Source organism: Chelonus insularis, unplaced genomic scaffold, assembly GCF_013357705.1.
Source record: "Chelonus insularis isolate UGA/USDA-ARS -01 unplaced genomic scaffold, ASM1335770v1 contig_383_pilon, whole genome shotgun sequence".
NCBI classification, from domain to species: domain Eukaryota; kingdom Metazoa; phylum Arthropoda; class Insecta; order Hymenoptera; family Braconidae; genus Chelonus; species Chelonus insularis.
The window spans coordinates 438,292-453,747 of NW_023276540.1; the positions used below are offsets into that span (position 1 = coordinate 438,292).

Genomic DNA, 15,456 nt, shown 5'->3' on the forward strand with positions numbered 1-15,456 from the left:
TTTAACATCTGACCAAATCAATTAATGGATGTTTTGAGAAAGATGTATGTACATAATATAATTGTATTGTTTTTAAAAATTTATTGATAAAAATATTTTGTTACTTTAAACAAATAGAATAAATCGTGTATTTTAAATACAATATTTTTTTGTGTTTTTTAAATTTAAATTTCAAATGATCTTTAAACTTGTTGACAACAGTAGATAAGTAAGATTACATTATTATTTTAGATGATAATTAGAATAATTAAAAAAGTTTAGAAAGCTGTTCTAAAAAATTTGTTTATAATAATTAATTTAAATTTTTCTAATACACTTTATATTAAAAATTTTAATTTTATCATAAAAATGATTTAGTAATAAACTTTGTAAATAAATAAGCATATACTTTGTGAAAGCGTGTAATCCCAAGCATACTTGGAGTGGTAAATAAATCAGCTGATGTATGTGACAAGTCATAAAAGAAATTTACATTTCAAAAATTTTTCATAATTAAAATGGTGAGACTAGTATATGCAGAAGAGTGTCTTTTAAATTATTTAGAATCATTAGCACAATCGGATGCTTACACTGTGGGGTTAATTTTAGGACAGGTTAGAATTTACAAATTACTCATACATTTTGTTAAACTCATACCAGCTGTTCTTTGATAAATACTCAATTTACTCCAAAATGTTTATTTAATAAACAATTTGAAGTTAATCAAAAATTTTTTTTTATTTATGTTTTTTATTCTGGATATTTTATTTAGAGTACTCCAGATAAAGATTATGTGATACATTTGGCAAGAACTCCGCCTCCAGCATCAAAAGATGTCATTGAAGAACCTTTAATTGGTTCCCAAACGAGTACCCAACACGAATTATCACCTAAATTCATCAAATCTATCAATGATGTACCTGGAAGTTGGGTTGCTGATCATGCAAAGCATGTATGTTTATATTTAAAATGTTAAAAAATATTTTATCATTCATTCTTAAAAGTTATAATAATTTTATTATGATTTATTTTTTAGGTTACACGAATGCTTCCAGGAGGAATGTGGATATTGGGGATATTTATCATCGGACCAGAAGATTGTTTAAATAACAATGATTCCACACAAAGACTGAAGTCAATTATCACAATGATTCATAGGAATGTAGAATCTGATCCATATTTATTTGGAACCAATCCTCATGACAGTATCATTCTTGCATTTAACAGTAGAACAAAAAAGTATGATCTTCATGATAGATTTTTATAACTCGAAATTAATTTAATCGATCTTACATTTCTGATTATTTACAGATTTTCCAGTAAATCATTTAATGATAAAGAGAACGGAATATTGAAACCAACAGAATGGAAGTTTCAGCCAAAACCAACAAAATGGTATCAATTAGATACTCACGTAGATTTTGATCAAATATTTCCAATAATAAAAAGTTTACAATCAGAAAATCTAAAACAGCAGTTTCAAAATATTTTAGAAGATGTTTCAAATAAAATAGAATCAGGAATTGTTGTGATAGAAAACGAACCAATGGCTCAAAGTGATGCAATTGATATTTTGGGAGAGAAAAAGAAGAAGGATAAAAAAGAATCAAAAAGTAGTGATTCTACTTCCAATAGTAGAGCATTAAAAGCTGTCATTTACATTCCAAGTGTTAGTATCAGTATAAATTATTTATACAATGTTTTATTAAGTAGCTATTAACTTCTATTAATAAACATTAATCCCATCTTTGTTATTCACAGACGCCTATTAAATCATCAAGCTCGCACATTAAGCGTGAACATTTCAGTGCCTCAATACGACTGTTAGGTCAGTTATCAAGCAGAACTTTTGTTCATCAATCATCAACAATTGGAGATGCTACAAATGCAATTAAGCAAGATATCATGAGATCGATGGCTAGTAGGCTTGAAATGCATTGGGATAGTTTAATTGAAGAAGAAAATGCACTTCCAGAAGGTACTCATCTACCAATTACTTAAATATATTTATTATACCAACAAAAAAAAATTAATGATGGATTATTAAATTTATCTAGATAATATAACTCTTCATGAGCCACCAAGGCGAGTCTTAGTTGCACTGCCAAAAAGTAAAATAACTTTATCGGACTATCTTTTTCCTGGAGAAGGTCCTCAGGAAGCTCTGATTTCTCTTCAAGAGCTTCTAGACTTAGAAGTACAAGAAAGTAGTGTTCAGAAAGAGTTTGAACTTCAAGCAGATCCTTCAGAATTTTATTGTCAAAATGACATAATAACAGAGCCAACTGAACAGAAAAAATTAAAAGAAAATAACAAATTATTTTTATATATCTCAGGTATTGGTGTAGCAATAATTATCGTAATTATCGCAATTTTAATACGTTATTTATATTAATTTATCTGTAATTTGATGTAATATTCAAATTCAAATAAAATAAAATAATGATTTTATATTGTTCAAATTATAAATAATAATTCACGGTGGAGACAAGTGAAACAAAAATTGTATACACTATAAATAAATTATGGTACATATTTCCATTAACATATCATTGAGATCGGTTTTTTTATTGAAACATTTTTACACGATGTATATGAAATAATACTAAATTTAAAGTCAACTAAAATTTAACAAAAAGGAATGATAATTAAATATAGAATAGTACGGAATGATTGATAGTCATACTCATTTAATTAACTTGCATTATATTATAACATAATTATTTTTTTTTTTTTGTTAATAATCGCTATTAAGTAATATACGTTTATTGAATTTATATACACGTAAAGTCATTATTCACAACGTATGTACAGACAAGAACAGCCGTTTATCATTCAAACGTGGCAGTTAATAATTAATTACTCGTTCTATATTAAATTTGCTAATTTTCTTTCACTTTTTACGATATTGATGAAAATACTTATTCTAATTACATTTAAAAAGGTACAAACGAGATCTACGCATTAATTGTTTACATGCGATACAATTTTTAACGCAGTAAGCATGAAAGTTCCAAATACAAAATTGTTTATTTCTTTCTCAAGGCAATAGTTAATTTTAATATTTCCCTTTTATTATTTTTAATCTATATTTCTTATTATTCATTTTAATTCATAAATTATTTCACATATTTCTTCAATAAAATTTATTTCATTTAAAACAATTGAAAGCCTTTAAAAAAATCTTTTATATTTTTGTTCGTTATGCTATTCAATTTTAGGCTTTCATCAAAGTCATGGAAAAGTCAGGTCAATTCTGAACATTTTAATTTTCTTCTTATTTACATAAACTTCATTTCTGTTAACACTGTACATCTTTAAGACAAGTTTCATGATACTATTTATTTATTTGCAACACTTTTATACTTTATGCACCCTTTTTCCCCAATCTAAAAGACTTCCAGTGATCAAGACATAACAAGTACATAACTCAATTGATTGTGCGTAGCTATGTATACATCATCAAGTAATTTTACAATATAACCAATTTATTCTTTTATATATTAGGTAATGTTTCGTTTAAATTTATTAATTGTATCAATTCCATTTTTTATTTAATATTTACTGGAAATAATCACATTCCTACATCTGTACATAATGCTTTCACGATAATTAATAAACTATATTTCAATCTTATCCTCTCTTAATACAAATGCAAGGGAGTATAAAGAAAAATATAAATTGTCATCTGAAGTGGGGGAGAAAAATCACATTTTAAAAGTAATCACAACTTTTGCTTCACAATTTTTAATATAAAATCATAATTAGCTTCAGTAAATTGTTCATCAAAAAGAAATAATAATAAATTTACTTAAATATTTTTGATTATCACAAGTCCAGTTTAATTAAAAAAAAACTGTTCTTCATTTGAATTAAATCAATCTTATCGTTCAGTGATTTAATAAAAAGTAAAATAGAATATGAAGGAATTCTACCTCACTTCAGAACAGAATTAGCCAGTACTGAGGCATCAAAGTTTTACACATTGTTAGTCTAATACTAAATAATAGTTGAGGCACTAAAACTAATTGTGATTTAATTGATGACAATAACAGATGATTGAATGATACAATATAATAAAAAAAGCTATCAAAATGATTAGTGAATTTCCATTCGTTGTGTCATCATGTGACAATAGAAATATAAAAATTAATCACATATCATAACAGTGGAAAAAATATTTAAATTCCCTACACCAATGACACCATCTCCAGGATCGTGTTTATCTCATTTTTTATATCACTAATTTTTTTAGATTGTTTAATTAATTTTAATTTATCCTAATTTATTATTTTACAATTTTCGTTACTTAATAATTAATTAATTTAAACAACTCCCATTTTTATTAGACCTGTTTGACTGCCACGACCGACACTAGATTCTTCTAATGAATCTAAATCAAGTGCAGACTCGATCATTGTTGTGTCTTGTAAAAGTCGGAGTTTCGAAGCTGATAATGGTGTTACTACAGTAATCTGTGATGATGTTGTGTCTAAGACAGGTGGAACAATGACACTCTGTCTCGGTGGAAGTGGAGCAATATCATCGATGTCAATTGGTGGAATATTTAATGATGCCAATGGTACTTCATTGGTGACAAGATGACTTACACTATTTGTCGTGCTTCCTAGAAAAAAATTTAATTTATTTTAATAATCATCTCAAATTAATTCCTTTCTTTAAAACTTTAAAATATTTATTAAATTCAACTGGAATAAATAACACTAGCTATTATTAATAAAAATAAACATGTAAAAGCCCTAGAATGCATTAAACAAAGATAATTATCTAGAAGTAAAACTTTCATGCTAATAATTTTATAAAAATATTCAACTATTGGCTATGAAGTAAATTTTATTTCTAGACAATTATCAACAACTGAATCTCGCTAAAAAAAGTAATTAAAATTATTAATAAAACATCAAATTAAATATTTACAAGGAATAACAACCAGTAATTATCAATGATTATGAAAGCCCTAGAATGCGTTAAAAAAAAAAAAAAATAATCCTATCCAACAATTAAATATAATAAAAATGTAATATTTCTATTATAAATTAGTTACAAATGATATGAAAAAACTGATTAATACATGTGCTCATATAAATCACAACCTAGATAATCAAAACTGTTTAAAGTGATTAACAAAAGCCACTTGGTTATCAATGATAACTGAAATTATTTCTAGACTGAAATAAAAAAAAAAAAGAAGACGTTATAATACTTATTAATTATTTCTTGAAATTTCCTAATATGACACTTCTTTAAAATAATAAATGAGTAATTAACTGAGTCTTCTTTTTTTATAAAAAAAAATGAATACTTTGAATGATTTAACAATGATTGAATTATGATGATGATTAATAATAATTATTGTTATTAACTGTGCATCAATATGCAAGTGATGATGGACTTACCGAACGGCACGGACAGAGCCCTCGATAATAGGTCGTAATTATAAACAAAGAAACACGTTTTATTGACTTATCATTGTAAAATGAACGTGTTATTTAGATTACAAAGATACTTAGACTTATATTGCATTTTCAAGGTTATTTTATCTCTCAAACGAGTTTATATTAAATCCTTGTTAATAAGTGTTAATCTCTTTTAAACACAATTATTATTTTTATTTTCAATTTCATTTATCTGAGTGAAGGATTTTTTTGTCGTCAATATGATGTCTCAATAAAAAGTGAGAAATATTTGTGCGAGTGTGATGAGAATTAAGTAATCATTGTCAATCATTGTCACTCAATGAATTAATAGCATAACGACGATTTAGTAAACTATCCTCCACGTTTTCTTCAGAGTATAAAGCATTTTCAGTATATATCATATCATGATTTAATGGTACAGAACCGAATCTATTAACTACTAGACCGATCGCGGTTTGGCCAATCATTGGAATATTTCCTGACCCTAAAATTCTATTAGGTAAAATATTCTTGGTGATTGGATATTTAAAGCCATGTTGATTACATCTGAGATTATTGTATTTAATTGTCTGAGGTGAATAACGTGGCCGCGGAGGATCTTCACTGTAACGTTGTGGAAATTTTTGTAAATCTACTGTTGTTCGATATTCATCTTCTCTGTACCTTAATAAATCTTCAGAATATCCCCGTGGATATCTTTGGAGATCAACTCCATATTTATGTTCAACCGTGTATTGATCATAAATCAAATTATTGTCAGAGCAACGTTGAAATTCATCTCGACATCTTTGCGGATATTTTTGAAAATTTTCCTCACATCGATAATTGAATTTTTGCACTTGGACATTTAGGCGTTCTATTTCGGCCGCATAAGTATCATCAGGTTGCACGCGATCTTGAGCGCAACGTCTTGGTGTTGGATATTTTAGAATGTAAGTGTCATTTGTGTGTTGGTGGTATTTAGATAAATCATCCGGACAGTGTGAAGCCTGACTCATTATTGATAACTCACCGTTGAGTGATTCTATTCGTGGTGAACGCTGTCCAGAGACGAGATTATTCATCGAACTTGTTAACTCACTTTCCAAATGTACTTTTTGGATACCATGTCCGTTTGCCTATTTGAAAAAAAATTTATTAGTTACACCAAATAATAATAATGGAATAGTTTAATATTTAATCATTAAAAAAAATATATATTGGTATTTAATGACATTAAAAGACGATAAAAAAAAATGTCTGAAGTTTTTGTAATTTTCCAAGCGTATCTCATTGACAAGTTGTCTGATTATGATCAACTAAAGTGCAAATTAAAAATAATTTTCTCTTACTAGATAATTGTTCATGAACACAAATCTATTATACTTCTTTAACCTTGAAAAAATAGTTTCTATAATTTATTTCTAAGCTTTCAAATCATTTAATTCACTTCAAATCTGTAATTTATTTAAATAAATTTAATTACCTGTGGTTGCACTACTTTAACTGTTCCATAAGCTTTATTATTAGCAAGAACATAGTCATCACCAGTTTTTTCACGCTCAGCTCTGTAACCAGGAGTCACGATTCCCCTTCGATCTAAAAGAGTAATTGAATTTAAATAATCAATTATTCTTTATTGATTAAAAAATTTTAAGAATAATTTTAATAGCTTTATTAATATCAATTACCAATTAGACTTGGAGGTGCAGGGCCACAGAGAACATAAAAACAGTTGCCACAAATATTTCCTTGACTGTAGGGGTTAAAGCCTTCTTGTTCACGTTTACTTGAAAATGAGCCTTTTATCTAAAACAAATAAATAAATGTTCCGAATATAAGTTATTGTTTCCATTATTTATGATACTGATAAAAAAATAGTGATAAGAAAATGTGAATTACATCTTCATTAGTGGTTTGATTACTGCTTGTGAGGTATGTATGAAAACCAGCAAGACCCAAGATGCTCCAAACGGAGAAAAAACAGACAACACCAACAACAACACTTCCTGGAGACATTTTAATAGCTTCTAGAAATTGTTTATCGTCTCTTGTGACTGTAATTAATTGAAAGTGAAAAAAAAAACCAATTAATTATAAGGTCAGAAAAGTAATAATTTCTGAAGAAAAATCATAAAATTTTTGAAAAAGCACTTACGCATAATTAAATGTGTTATCGCACAAGCGAAGATAAAGACGCATAGAAAGGCCAAGGACACGATAAACGCATAAAAATATCTATAATTTCGTCGACCTACACAATTACCGACCCACGGACAATGATGATCGAATCCTTCTGAAAATGATATTATAAAAAATTACTAAATCAAATTAACCTTATGAAAAAGCTAATGATATACAATTCTAAACATGGAAAGGAATTACTTAACATACCTACACAATTGTCGCAGAGACTACAATGAGACGCTCTAGGCGGTCTAAAGATTTTACAGGTAAAGCAGTATTTTAATTTAACTGGCTGTCCTTTCACTAGAATTTCTTTTGTGCGAGGTGGTGGCCTATATGTTGGCGAATTTCCATTATTTGGCACTTCTGTAAATCCATTAATTGATAAGTTATACTCATTAATTGATCGATTTTGATCTTGACTTATCATTTTTTTTTAAATCATATATTTTAACATGAACATTGATTTAAGCCAAAGATTAGTAAGCTGAGATTGTTAATCTATAGCATCCTAACACTCTAGATTACACTGAATTTTTTATGTCTGAACATTTTTAAATGCCTCTGTCATGCAGTGAAAATCCTAACTAGGCTATCGACTGTTTTCAATGAAATTCCTTTATAAAAAATTAAACGTTTTTACATTGATTTATATAAACAGCTAGTTCCTAGAGTTTTGTTTTTAATATTAATGTCTATTAATATTATTAGATGGTTTCATTTGATGAAGCATAAACTAATTTCAAGAAAATCATTCCGATAGCAATTGACATTCTAAATAATATCTATATTTCTAACTAAAAGATATATTTAAGAAATCCTTTTATCCAAAAAAAAAGTAATGGTGAAGATAAGAGATAATTGGTGCGATAGTAGAAATGAAGCTTGCCTATTTGTTTCTCAATGTAAGCTGCCTCATCAGGGGTAGCCCTAGGAATGACACCGGGGTCACTAAAACTTGTTCGCAATAATGCTGACATGACAAACATAAAAAGTAATCCACCGATAACAGGAATCGCTGGAGTAACATGAAGTGCCAAGTATGGGCAGCTAAAAATAATGAAAGTACTTCAATTAGTCACGCATTTGTGATTTGATAGTCCATATTTCATTACTGAGATCATCATTATAGAATTCCAATTTGTTTTTATGTGTTTCAACTTACTCATAAATGAAAAATAAAGCACTAGTTCCAACTATCAGGCATACAGTAATATAAAAAATGCCCGTTTGAGGGGCCATCATGATCCTGCCATCACAGCAAAATCTATTTCTTCCAGGAAATAATTCCCACTTCCTCGTGATGTGCGGCATTGTTATAAATTCTTTTTTATCGTCTTCAAGATAACTCTATCTAGCCACGAGCCCGTGGAGGAATCTGAAAGAATACCATATTCAAATAATTTCGAAAGGGAAAGTGATTCTGTATTATCATAACTTGTATATGAAGAGCTTTTTGGTCTTTATTATGCTAAATCATCGAGATCTTAAGGTCATAATAATTTTTTTATTATTCAAATCTAAAGAGCATGAACTTGGTGTTGATTGACATGGAAAATACCGGGAAATGTTACAAAAAGAAGTATGCGGAACAATTTGATTTATTAATTTAAATTATATGAATAGATGATTGTCATCATTGTCTAAGAATGTTTTAAAATAATAGAAAAAAAAAAATATAGCTTTAATAAAATTGTCAATGAGTTAGTTGTAAAAATGTCATAAAATAAATAGTCAAAGAGTGACAAAATATAGACTAAAAATGGATAAAAAATTAATGACATTAATGTAATTAAAATCTAATTAAGCTGATTGGTTTTACTTATTTAATCTATACTTCGTCATAAATGTTAAAAAAAATTATAGCACAAAACGTTGCAAGAACTATTTATTCAAACTTTTTTGATCTTGATAACGACAATAATATAATTGATATTGTCATTGTTAGAATGAGAAAAATTTAAATTATTCTGATTTACTTCAATTACAAAAATTGCTTTATTTCATTAACTTAACCTAAATTTTGCAAAAAGAATTTTGATAATGTTAAAGTAAGAATTAGTGCTAAATAATAAATGTAAAATATTGTTCTTTGAACTCTAAAAAAAAAATTATCAACTTACGTTCTGAGTATCATTTTCATCACCTTCCCGGAGGCTGCTGACTCCAAGAGAATTTGAAACTCTGGAAGAGTTATTTCTCTCAATGGCACGCATGAAAATCCATCGGGAAAACACCTTGCAACCACTCATTCAAACTTTTCTACTTTCATGATACTGACTTATGTTAGTCACTGTACTCACTTATTAACTCATCAGTTTATCTAGGATTTCAATATTCAAAAAGAAAAAATATCCCAACTAATCTACCTTCAATAAACGTTTAACCAGACTGATGACATTAACCCACGTATGTGTATATTTACGACTCGGGTCTTGAAATTCAACATGTGTGCGTTTATTCATGAGTTGTTTGTTGATTTATTGGAAAAAAAGGAAGAGATACAAAGGTAGGGGCAATCACGAGTCCAAGCTCAGCCCAGATAACCAACCATGTTACAAAGAATACTTACATCCTAAAAACAGACTATTGCTACTTAGAACTATACAGTGTATGGTCTATACTAAATTTCCTGGCGCGATTTACAAAAGCTTTGTACTTATTTTAACCATTTTATCACAGTACAGCAATATCCTTAACTTGGTCTTAACATTAAGTTTTAGCTTTAATTAGATTTAATTTTTCTTTAACACCTTCTATAACAATTTTTCCAATATTATATAACATTTTTTATATATGATTGAACCAGAAACAAAACAAAAACTGAAAATAAAAATAAACGACAAACAAATATACATTTTTCTTTTTTTCCTTTTTAACTTATTCAATGTAACACCTATAACTGTATAGACACTTTTGCTTCCTGTTTCTACAGATTACCTTAAAAAATAGACCTCTTTATCTTTAAATACTTAACTCAATACTGTTCAGAAACCTGGCCACCGCAAAGATGACTCCTCGGTCCATACTATGTAACATAGATTCAATGCAGTACGGAGGAAAAGATTTTTGTTTCCTTAAATCTTTGCAAAACAATGCTCGTATATCCTCGTACTTACTACACTGAAAGAAAACATGGTTTGCTGTTTCCTCGGCTTCGCCACATTCACAAATAGCAGATCGAATGATATTAAATCTAGCAAGACTTTCTTTAAGACTAGAGTGATTGCATCTAAGTCTATTAATGGAGACCAGAGGTTTCCTAGCTAAATTGAACTTACCGAACCATGGGAGTGCGCTCTCTGAATAGTAATTCTCGTGGTAGAATCTTCCTTTATTTAACCCTTCACATTTACACCAGTTAACAAAGTCATTATGCATTTTTCCCTTCCAAAAGGCTTTGAAGTCGGAGCTTGGGAGCAGAATCTGGGAGTCGCGACCCTTCATAACGCTATCTTTCGCAGCTGAGTCCACTTTTTCATTATAAGAAATCCCTACATGTGCAGGAATCCAGAAAAACTTTACTACCCTACCAGTTACCTGTAGACTGTACACTAAATGTTTAATTTCACCGATCAGCACGTTCAATTTACCCGCGGATCTAATGGAGGCCAACGCCTTCAGGACACTTAAAGAATCCGAAAATATAACCAGTTTATTTAAATCCGTGTTAGCAAATTTTTTCAAGGCTGCAATTATCGCCATGGCCTCAGCAGAGAAAATTGAAGCGTACTTAACCGTTCTGTTCAGGCTCACACTGCTTGTGGCGACTTCTAAGTAGGCGAACCCTACCAATTCTTTACCTATCGTCTTTGAACCATCTGTAAAAATTACTACGGCATCACGAAACTCTTCACGGAATAAATTCCAAAAAGATCTTTCAACACTTAGAGGCTTGGACTTATGAATTTCCTGAATTTCTTTTCCTTCTTCCCAATGTACCTTGGCTGGAACGAACATCGATTGAAATGGAAACTTAAAGCAGTTAGGGCGTGAATCACTAGAGATCAGATGACTTATTGGTTCTATTTCCTGAAAGCAACGTACTAACCCTGGAGTTTCAGTACTAAAGACCATGGTAGGACACTCTCTGAGTTCGGATATTTCACTGAGGATAGCAATAACTTTGTGGTTTGAGTTTGAGAAACAACGAGTTAGAAAATTATGAGTCATATACCTAAATCTAAACTCCAAAGGTGGTTCTTTAGACTCAGCAGCTATCACATTCAGCGGAGTTGAGTTTCTATACCCCATTGCTAACCTCAACGCTTTGTTTTGGATTCTATCTAATACTTTCAGAAGGGATTTCTTGAGCGACACAAACAGAAATGCACCATATTCAATTCTGGACCTAACTAGGCTTTTATACACCTTAATCAACGTTGGAGGATCAGCCCCAGTCCATGTCAACCTTAAATAGTTTATAATTGCCATAGGATTAATGCACTTTGACCTAATAGCTTGGACTTGGTGATCCCATTTTAGCGAGCTGTGAAACAGAATGCCCAGAAATTTAATTACTTGCTGAGACCAAATTCTTTCTCTATTTATTTTTATACACCAAGACTTAGTCGCGATTTTAGGATCGGAGCTAAAAACAATCAACTGGCACTTTTCTGGAGCCAACTCAAGTCCACTGTCATTTAAAAAAGGAATAATCTTATGTACCGACTCCGATACAGCTTTTAACACTTTTTTGGATCTTTATCAACTGCATAAATACATACATCATCTGCAAATTGAAGAATTTTGCAATCCTCCACAATCCAAGACTCTAAAGACATCATGTAAACTGAGTACAAAACTGGGCTCAGTACGCTACCCTGAGGTAACCCTCTGAAGACTTTTCTATGACAGTCTATTGTGTCGTATTTGACTGATATTACCCTCTCCGACACTAAGTTATGCACAAATTTCAAAATTAATTTAGGCCATCCTACACTATTAGTCTACTAAGTAACACATCTCCGAGCACATTATCATATGCGCTTCGAATGTCCAAAAAAAGAGCACCAACACACTGCTTCTTGTCAAAAGCTCTCAAAATCTCCGCGTTCAGTATAGCTAAATTATCCAAACATGATTTACTTCTTCGAAATCCAAACTGCGTTTCAGGGAACTTATTATGAAATTCCAACCACCATGATATTCTAAGATTCAGAATTTTTTCCAAGATTTTAACAAGCAAGGTGCCAACGATATTGGCCGAACAGCGTTCCCTTGACTCTAGGAATGAAGAAAATTGAATACTGGCGCCATTCGTTTGGGAAGATTCCCGAAGCAAAAATTGAGTTGTATAACTCCAAGAGGGCCCCTCTGACTTCTTTAGGGAACGATTGAATCAACAAATAATCGATCCCGTCCAACCCCGGGCTAGATTTAGTCCTCGAATTCTCAATTGCGACCTCTAATTCTTCCACCGTGATAGGCAAATCCAGAAATACATCCCCTTCCACATTTTCTAACATCGGATCCCCTCTTGCTACCCAGGATGGGCATAGAGAGTCTATCCCAACCTTCACCCTCTCCACTACCTCTTCACTAAACTCGTTCGAGCAATGCGACGAATTCCAACCTTTTTTCAAAGCTTTCAGCTTCTCCATATGTACGACGGACTTGTAAACTTATTGATACTATTAAGAAGGACCGGAAGTAGTCCTTTTTATCTTTCTGAATCCCCGACTTAGCCCTAGCCTCTGCCTGTTTATATTTAAGGAAATTTTCCTCCGAAGGATATTCTTTTAAACGAAGAAGAAAGGCAGCAACTCGTAATCTTACCAACTTATCACATTCGCTATTCCAGAAAATTGCAGCTTTTCTACGCTCTTTCTCCTTATGAACTCTGCTCCCTGTATTTAGATTCCTACTACCACCCCTTCCCGGTGTAGCCACATTCACACAGTCCTCTATAATTGCTGTAAACGTCGTATATTTGACCTGAATCTCGAGATCCTCGTTTTGGACAACTGACCTAATTTCATTACTCCGAAATTCGAGTTCCCTGACCAACCGCCCCCAATCAGTTTTACTATTGTAAAGCCTTTTTGGAGCATGATTGCTTCCTTTTTTCTCAACTACCTTGTCAAAGTCAATAAATATTGGGAAGTGGTCACTTGCCCCACGTATCCTACTAACCTTCCACTCAAACAGCGAACAAAAACCAACCCACACACTTGCGAACGATAGATCTAGAGCGGATTCTGTTCGATATTTGACGCGAATAAGAGGTCTTGACTGCCCCATTCAGCAACCCAACCTCCGACTCCTCGATAGCTTCAATAATTTTGTACCTTCTATAGAGTTCGCATCACTTCCCCATACCTGGTGATGAGCATTGAAATCCCCTGTGACCAGGAAGTTTCCACTGAATTGGTTTCAAAACGCGCACCCACTGTCCTTCGTCATATTTCGATCGGAGGCCTGTAACATGAGACTACTAGAAAAGGCCCTTCACACGTAAATATTCTATAGCACACAGCTCAATGTTATTGTTACAATTATACAACCATGTTTTCTCTTATATTTAATATTATTTCTCACCAGGATAGCAACTCCACCCCCAGGGCGCCCTACCCTGTCTCTACGCACCACATCAAATCCTTGACCGAGATTGAGTCATCATCCGTTAACCAGGTCTCCGAGAGTAACATCACATCAAATTGGAAGCTCGATATTGTAATTCAGGTAACTTTCTCGTACATGCTGCAGCAATTCCATTGACAAATCTGAAAGTATGTCGCTTTATTCGCCATTGTTTGATAAAAAATGCAACTCAATTGTTCTACATCACTCTAGAGATCAACCTGTCCACGTCGGGGATCTTGAATACTAACTCCTTACGTCGCCTGAACAACCTGTCACTACAGTCTCCCATCGTCTTTTTTCTTAAGTTCGTGTAAAAAACTGCCAATCTCGCTGTTCAGCTCTGTTGGAATTCCTTCCCCTTGGAGATACTTTGTCTTGAGTCTTGTTTACCATCAGCCTTTGGTCTTTCATATTACCACTAACCGCCTGTCTATACGATCCCATCTCTTCTAATGTATGCACCCAGGAACCCTATTCTCATTTCCCAGGACTGGAAAGTTCAAAGAGTCCACCGAAGGCCTCAGGTTTTCTTGAGCATTAAAATGTCTTTGCACATACACATCCCTTGCTGTTGGCATGACACATTCTTTTCGCATGATGCGACTGATCTCATAAAGTTCCCGAAGTTTCGGGCACTGACTGTCCAAGGAAAAATGTGAACCTTACAGTTGATGCATTTAAGCATGCAGCCATTTTCTTCATCATGCTTGTTATTACCGCACCTGAGGACACTTCTCCTCCTCCTTGCAAAACTTTATTGAGTGACCAACCTTGCCACACCTGTAACACTTCCTGACTGCTGGGATGAATGGACTTAAACCAATTCTCGTTTTCCAAAAGTAAACTGCGTTCGGTATTTCTTTAATGCGCATCGTTACCTGCCACTGAAGTGGTGTCCTCCCATGTACGTTACCCCTTCTTTGACTCTTCTTTCAACGAACTGATTCTACAACATTTACAGCCTGGGTTGCCATTATTGAGTTCTGTGGTAATTAATTCTGGCTCAAAATCTATAGGAATGTCTTTAATCACACCTTCCTGAAAACTTCCAGAAGGGAACAAAAGCGTTGTAGCCCCATTCTTGCCAAAACTATTCCTCAACATTTGGTTGGCAGCATCTCGCGAATGAAAAGTTAACTCCCAGACCCGCTTAGAAATGGGAGCAAGTTGGTCATATTTAATTCCTGCTCTAAACAATATTCGAGCCACTTCCAAAGCCAATATAGGTTTATCATTACTTCTAAATTATTTCTTTGTTTACTAAGTTGTACAACAAAAGGGCTTTTAT

At 31.9% G+C, this 15,456-nt stretch overlaps 2 protein-coding genes across 4 annotated transcripts; one reads left to right on the forward strand and one right to left on the reverse strand.

Annotated features, from left to right (window-relative positions):
• The first annotated feature begins 258 nt into the window (after positions 1 to 258).
• Positions 259 to 2,485, forward strand: LOC118067391 (protein odr-4 homolog). The gene is made up of 6 exons (XM_035084074.1): positions 259 to 593; positions 752 to 931; positions 1,016 to 1,218; positions 1,291 to 1,648; positions 1,741 to 1,957; positions 2,037 to 2,485. Exons 1-6 carry the CDS (start codon positions 498 to 500, stop codon positions 2,372 to 2,374), a joined length of 1,392 nt encoding a protein of 463 aa, XP_034939965.1. The 5' UTR covers positions 259 to 497; the 3' UTR covers positions 2,375 to 2,485.
• Positions 2,486 to 3,771: 1,286 nt separating this feature from the next.
• app (Palmitoyltransferase app) lies at positions 3,772 to 10,058 on the reverse strand. Of its 3 annotated transcripts, none has more exons than XM_035084073.1 (10): positions 9,707 to 10,050; positions 8,749 to 8,961; positions 8,473 to 8,633; positions 7,791 to 7,949; positions 7,555 to 7,689; positions 7,299 to 7,453; positions 7,088 to 7,205; positions 6,883 to 6,995; positions 6,430 to 6,535; positions 3,772 to 4,606 (listed from the first exon to the last, which is right to left on the reverse strand). In XM_035084073.1, the coding sequence occupies exons 2-10, from the start codon at positions 8,895 to 8,897 to the stop codon at positions 4,305 to 4,307; spliced, it is 1,398 nt and encodes a 465-aa protein (XP_034939964.1). In that variant the 5' UTR covers positions 8,898 to 8,961; positions 9,707 to 10,050; the 3' UTR covers positions 3,772 to 4,304. The 3 variants fall into 3 exon arrangements, 2 of the variants coding, with proteins under 2 accessions (XP_034939964.1, XP_034939962.1); XM_035084071.1 differs by having other exon boundaries at positions 3,773 to 4,606; positions 7,555 to 7,692; positions 9,707 to 10,048; XR_004690376.1 differs by having other exon boundaries at positions 4,470 to 4,606; positions 5,397 to 6,535; positions 7,555 to 7,692; positions 9,707 to 10,058.
• Between the last annotated feature and the right edge of the window lie 5,398 nt (positions 10,059 to 15,456).

Bases quoted from the DNA above. Each gene is read 5' to 3' on its own strand.
- LOC118067391 (XM_035084074.1), top strand. From the start codon at position 498: ATGGTGAGACTAGTATATGCAGAAGAGTGTCTTTTAAATTATTTAGAA. The intron at 1,219-1,290 runs GTATGATCTTCA...GATTATTTACAG, and splicing joins TTTAACAGTAGAACAAAAAA to ATTTTCCAGTAAATCATTTA. The intron at 1,958-2,036 runs GTACTCATCTAC...AAATTTATCTAG, and splicing joins AGAAAATGCACTTCCAGAAG to ATAATATAACTCTTCATGAG.
- app (XM_035084071.1), bottom strand. From the start codon at position 8,897: ATGCCGCACATCACGAGGAAGTGGGAATTATTTCCTGGAAGAAATAGA. The intron at 7,950-8,472 runs GCAAGCTTCATT...ATGGATTTACAG, and splicing joins TTACATTGAGAAACAAATAG to AAGTGCCAAATAATGGAAAT. The intron at 7,454-7,554 runs GTAAGTGCTTTT...AATTAATTACAG, and splicing joins GATAACACATTTAATTATGC to TCACAAGAGACGATAAACAA.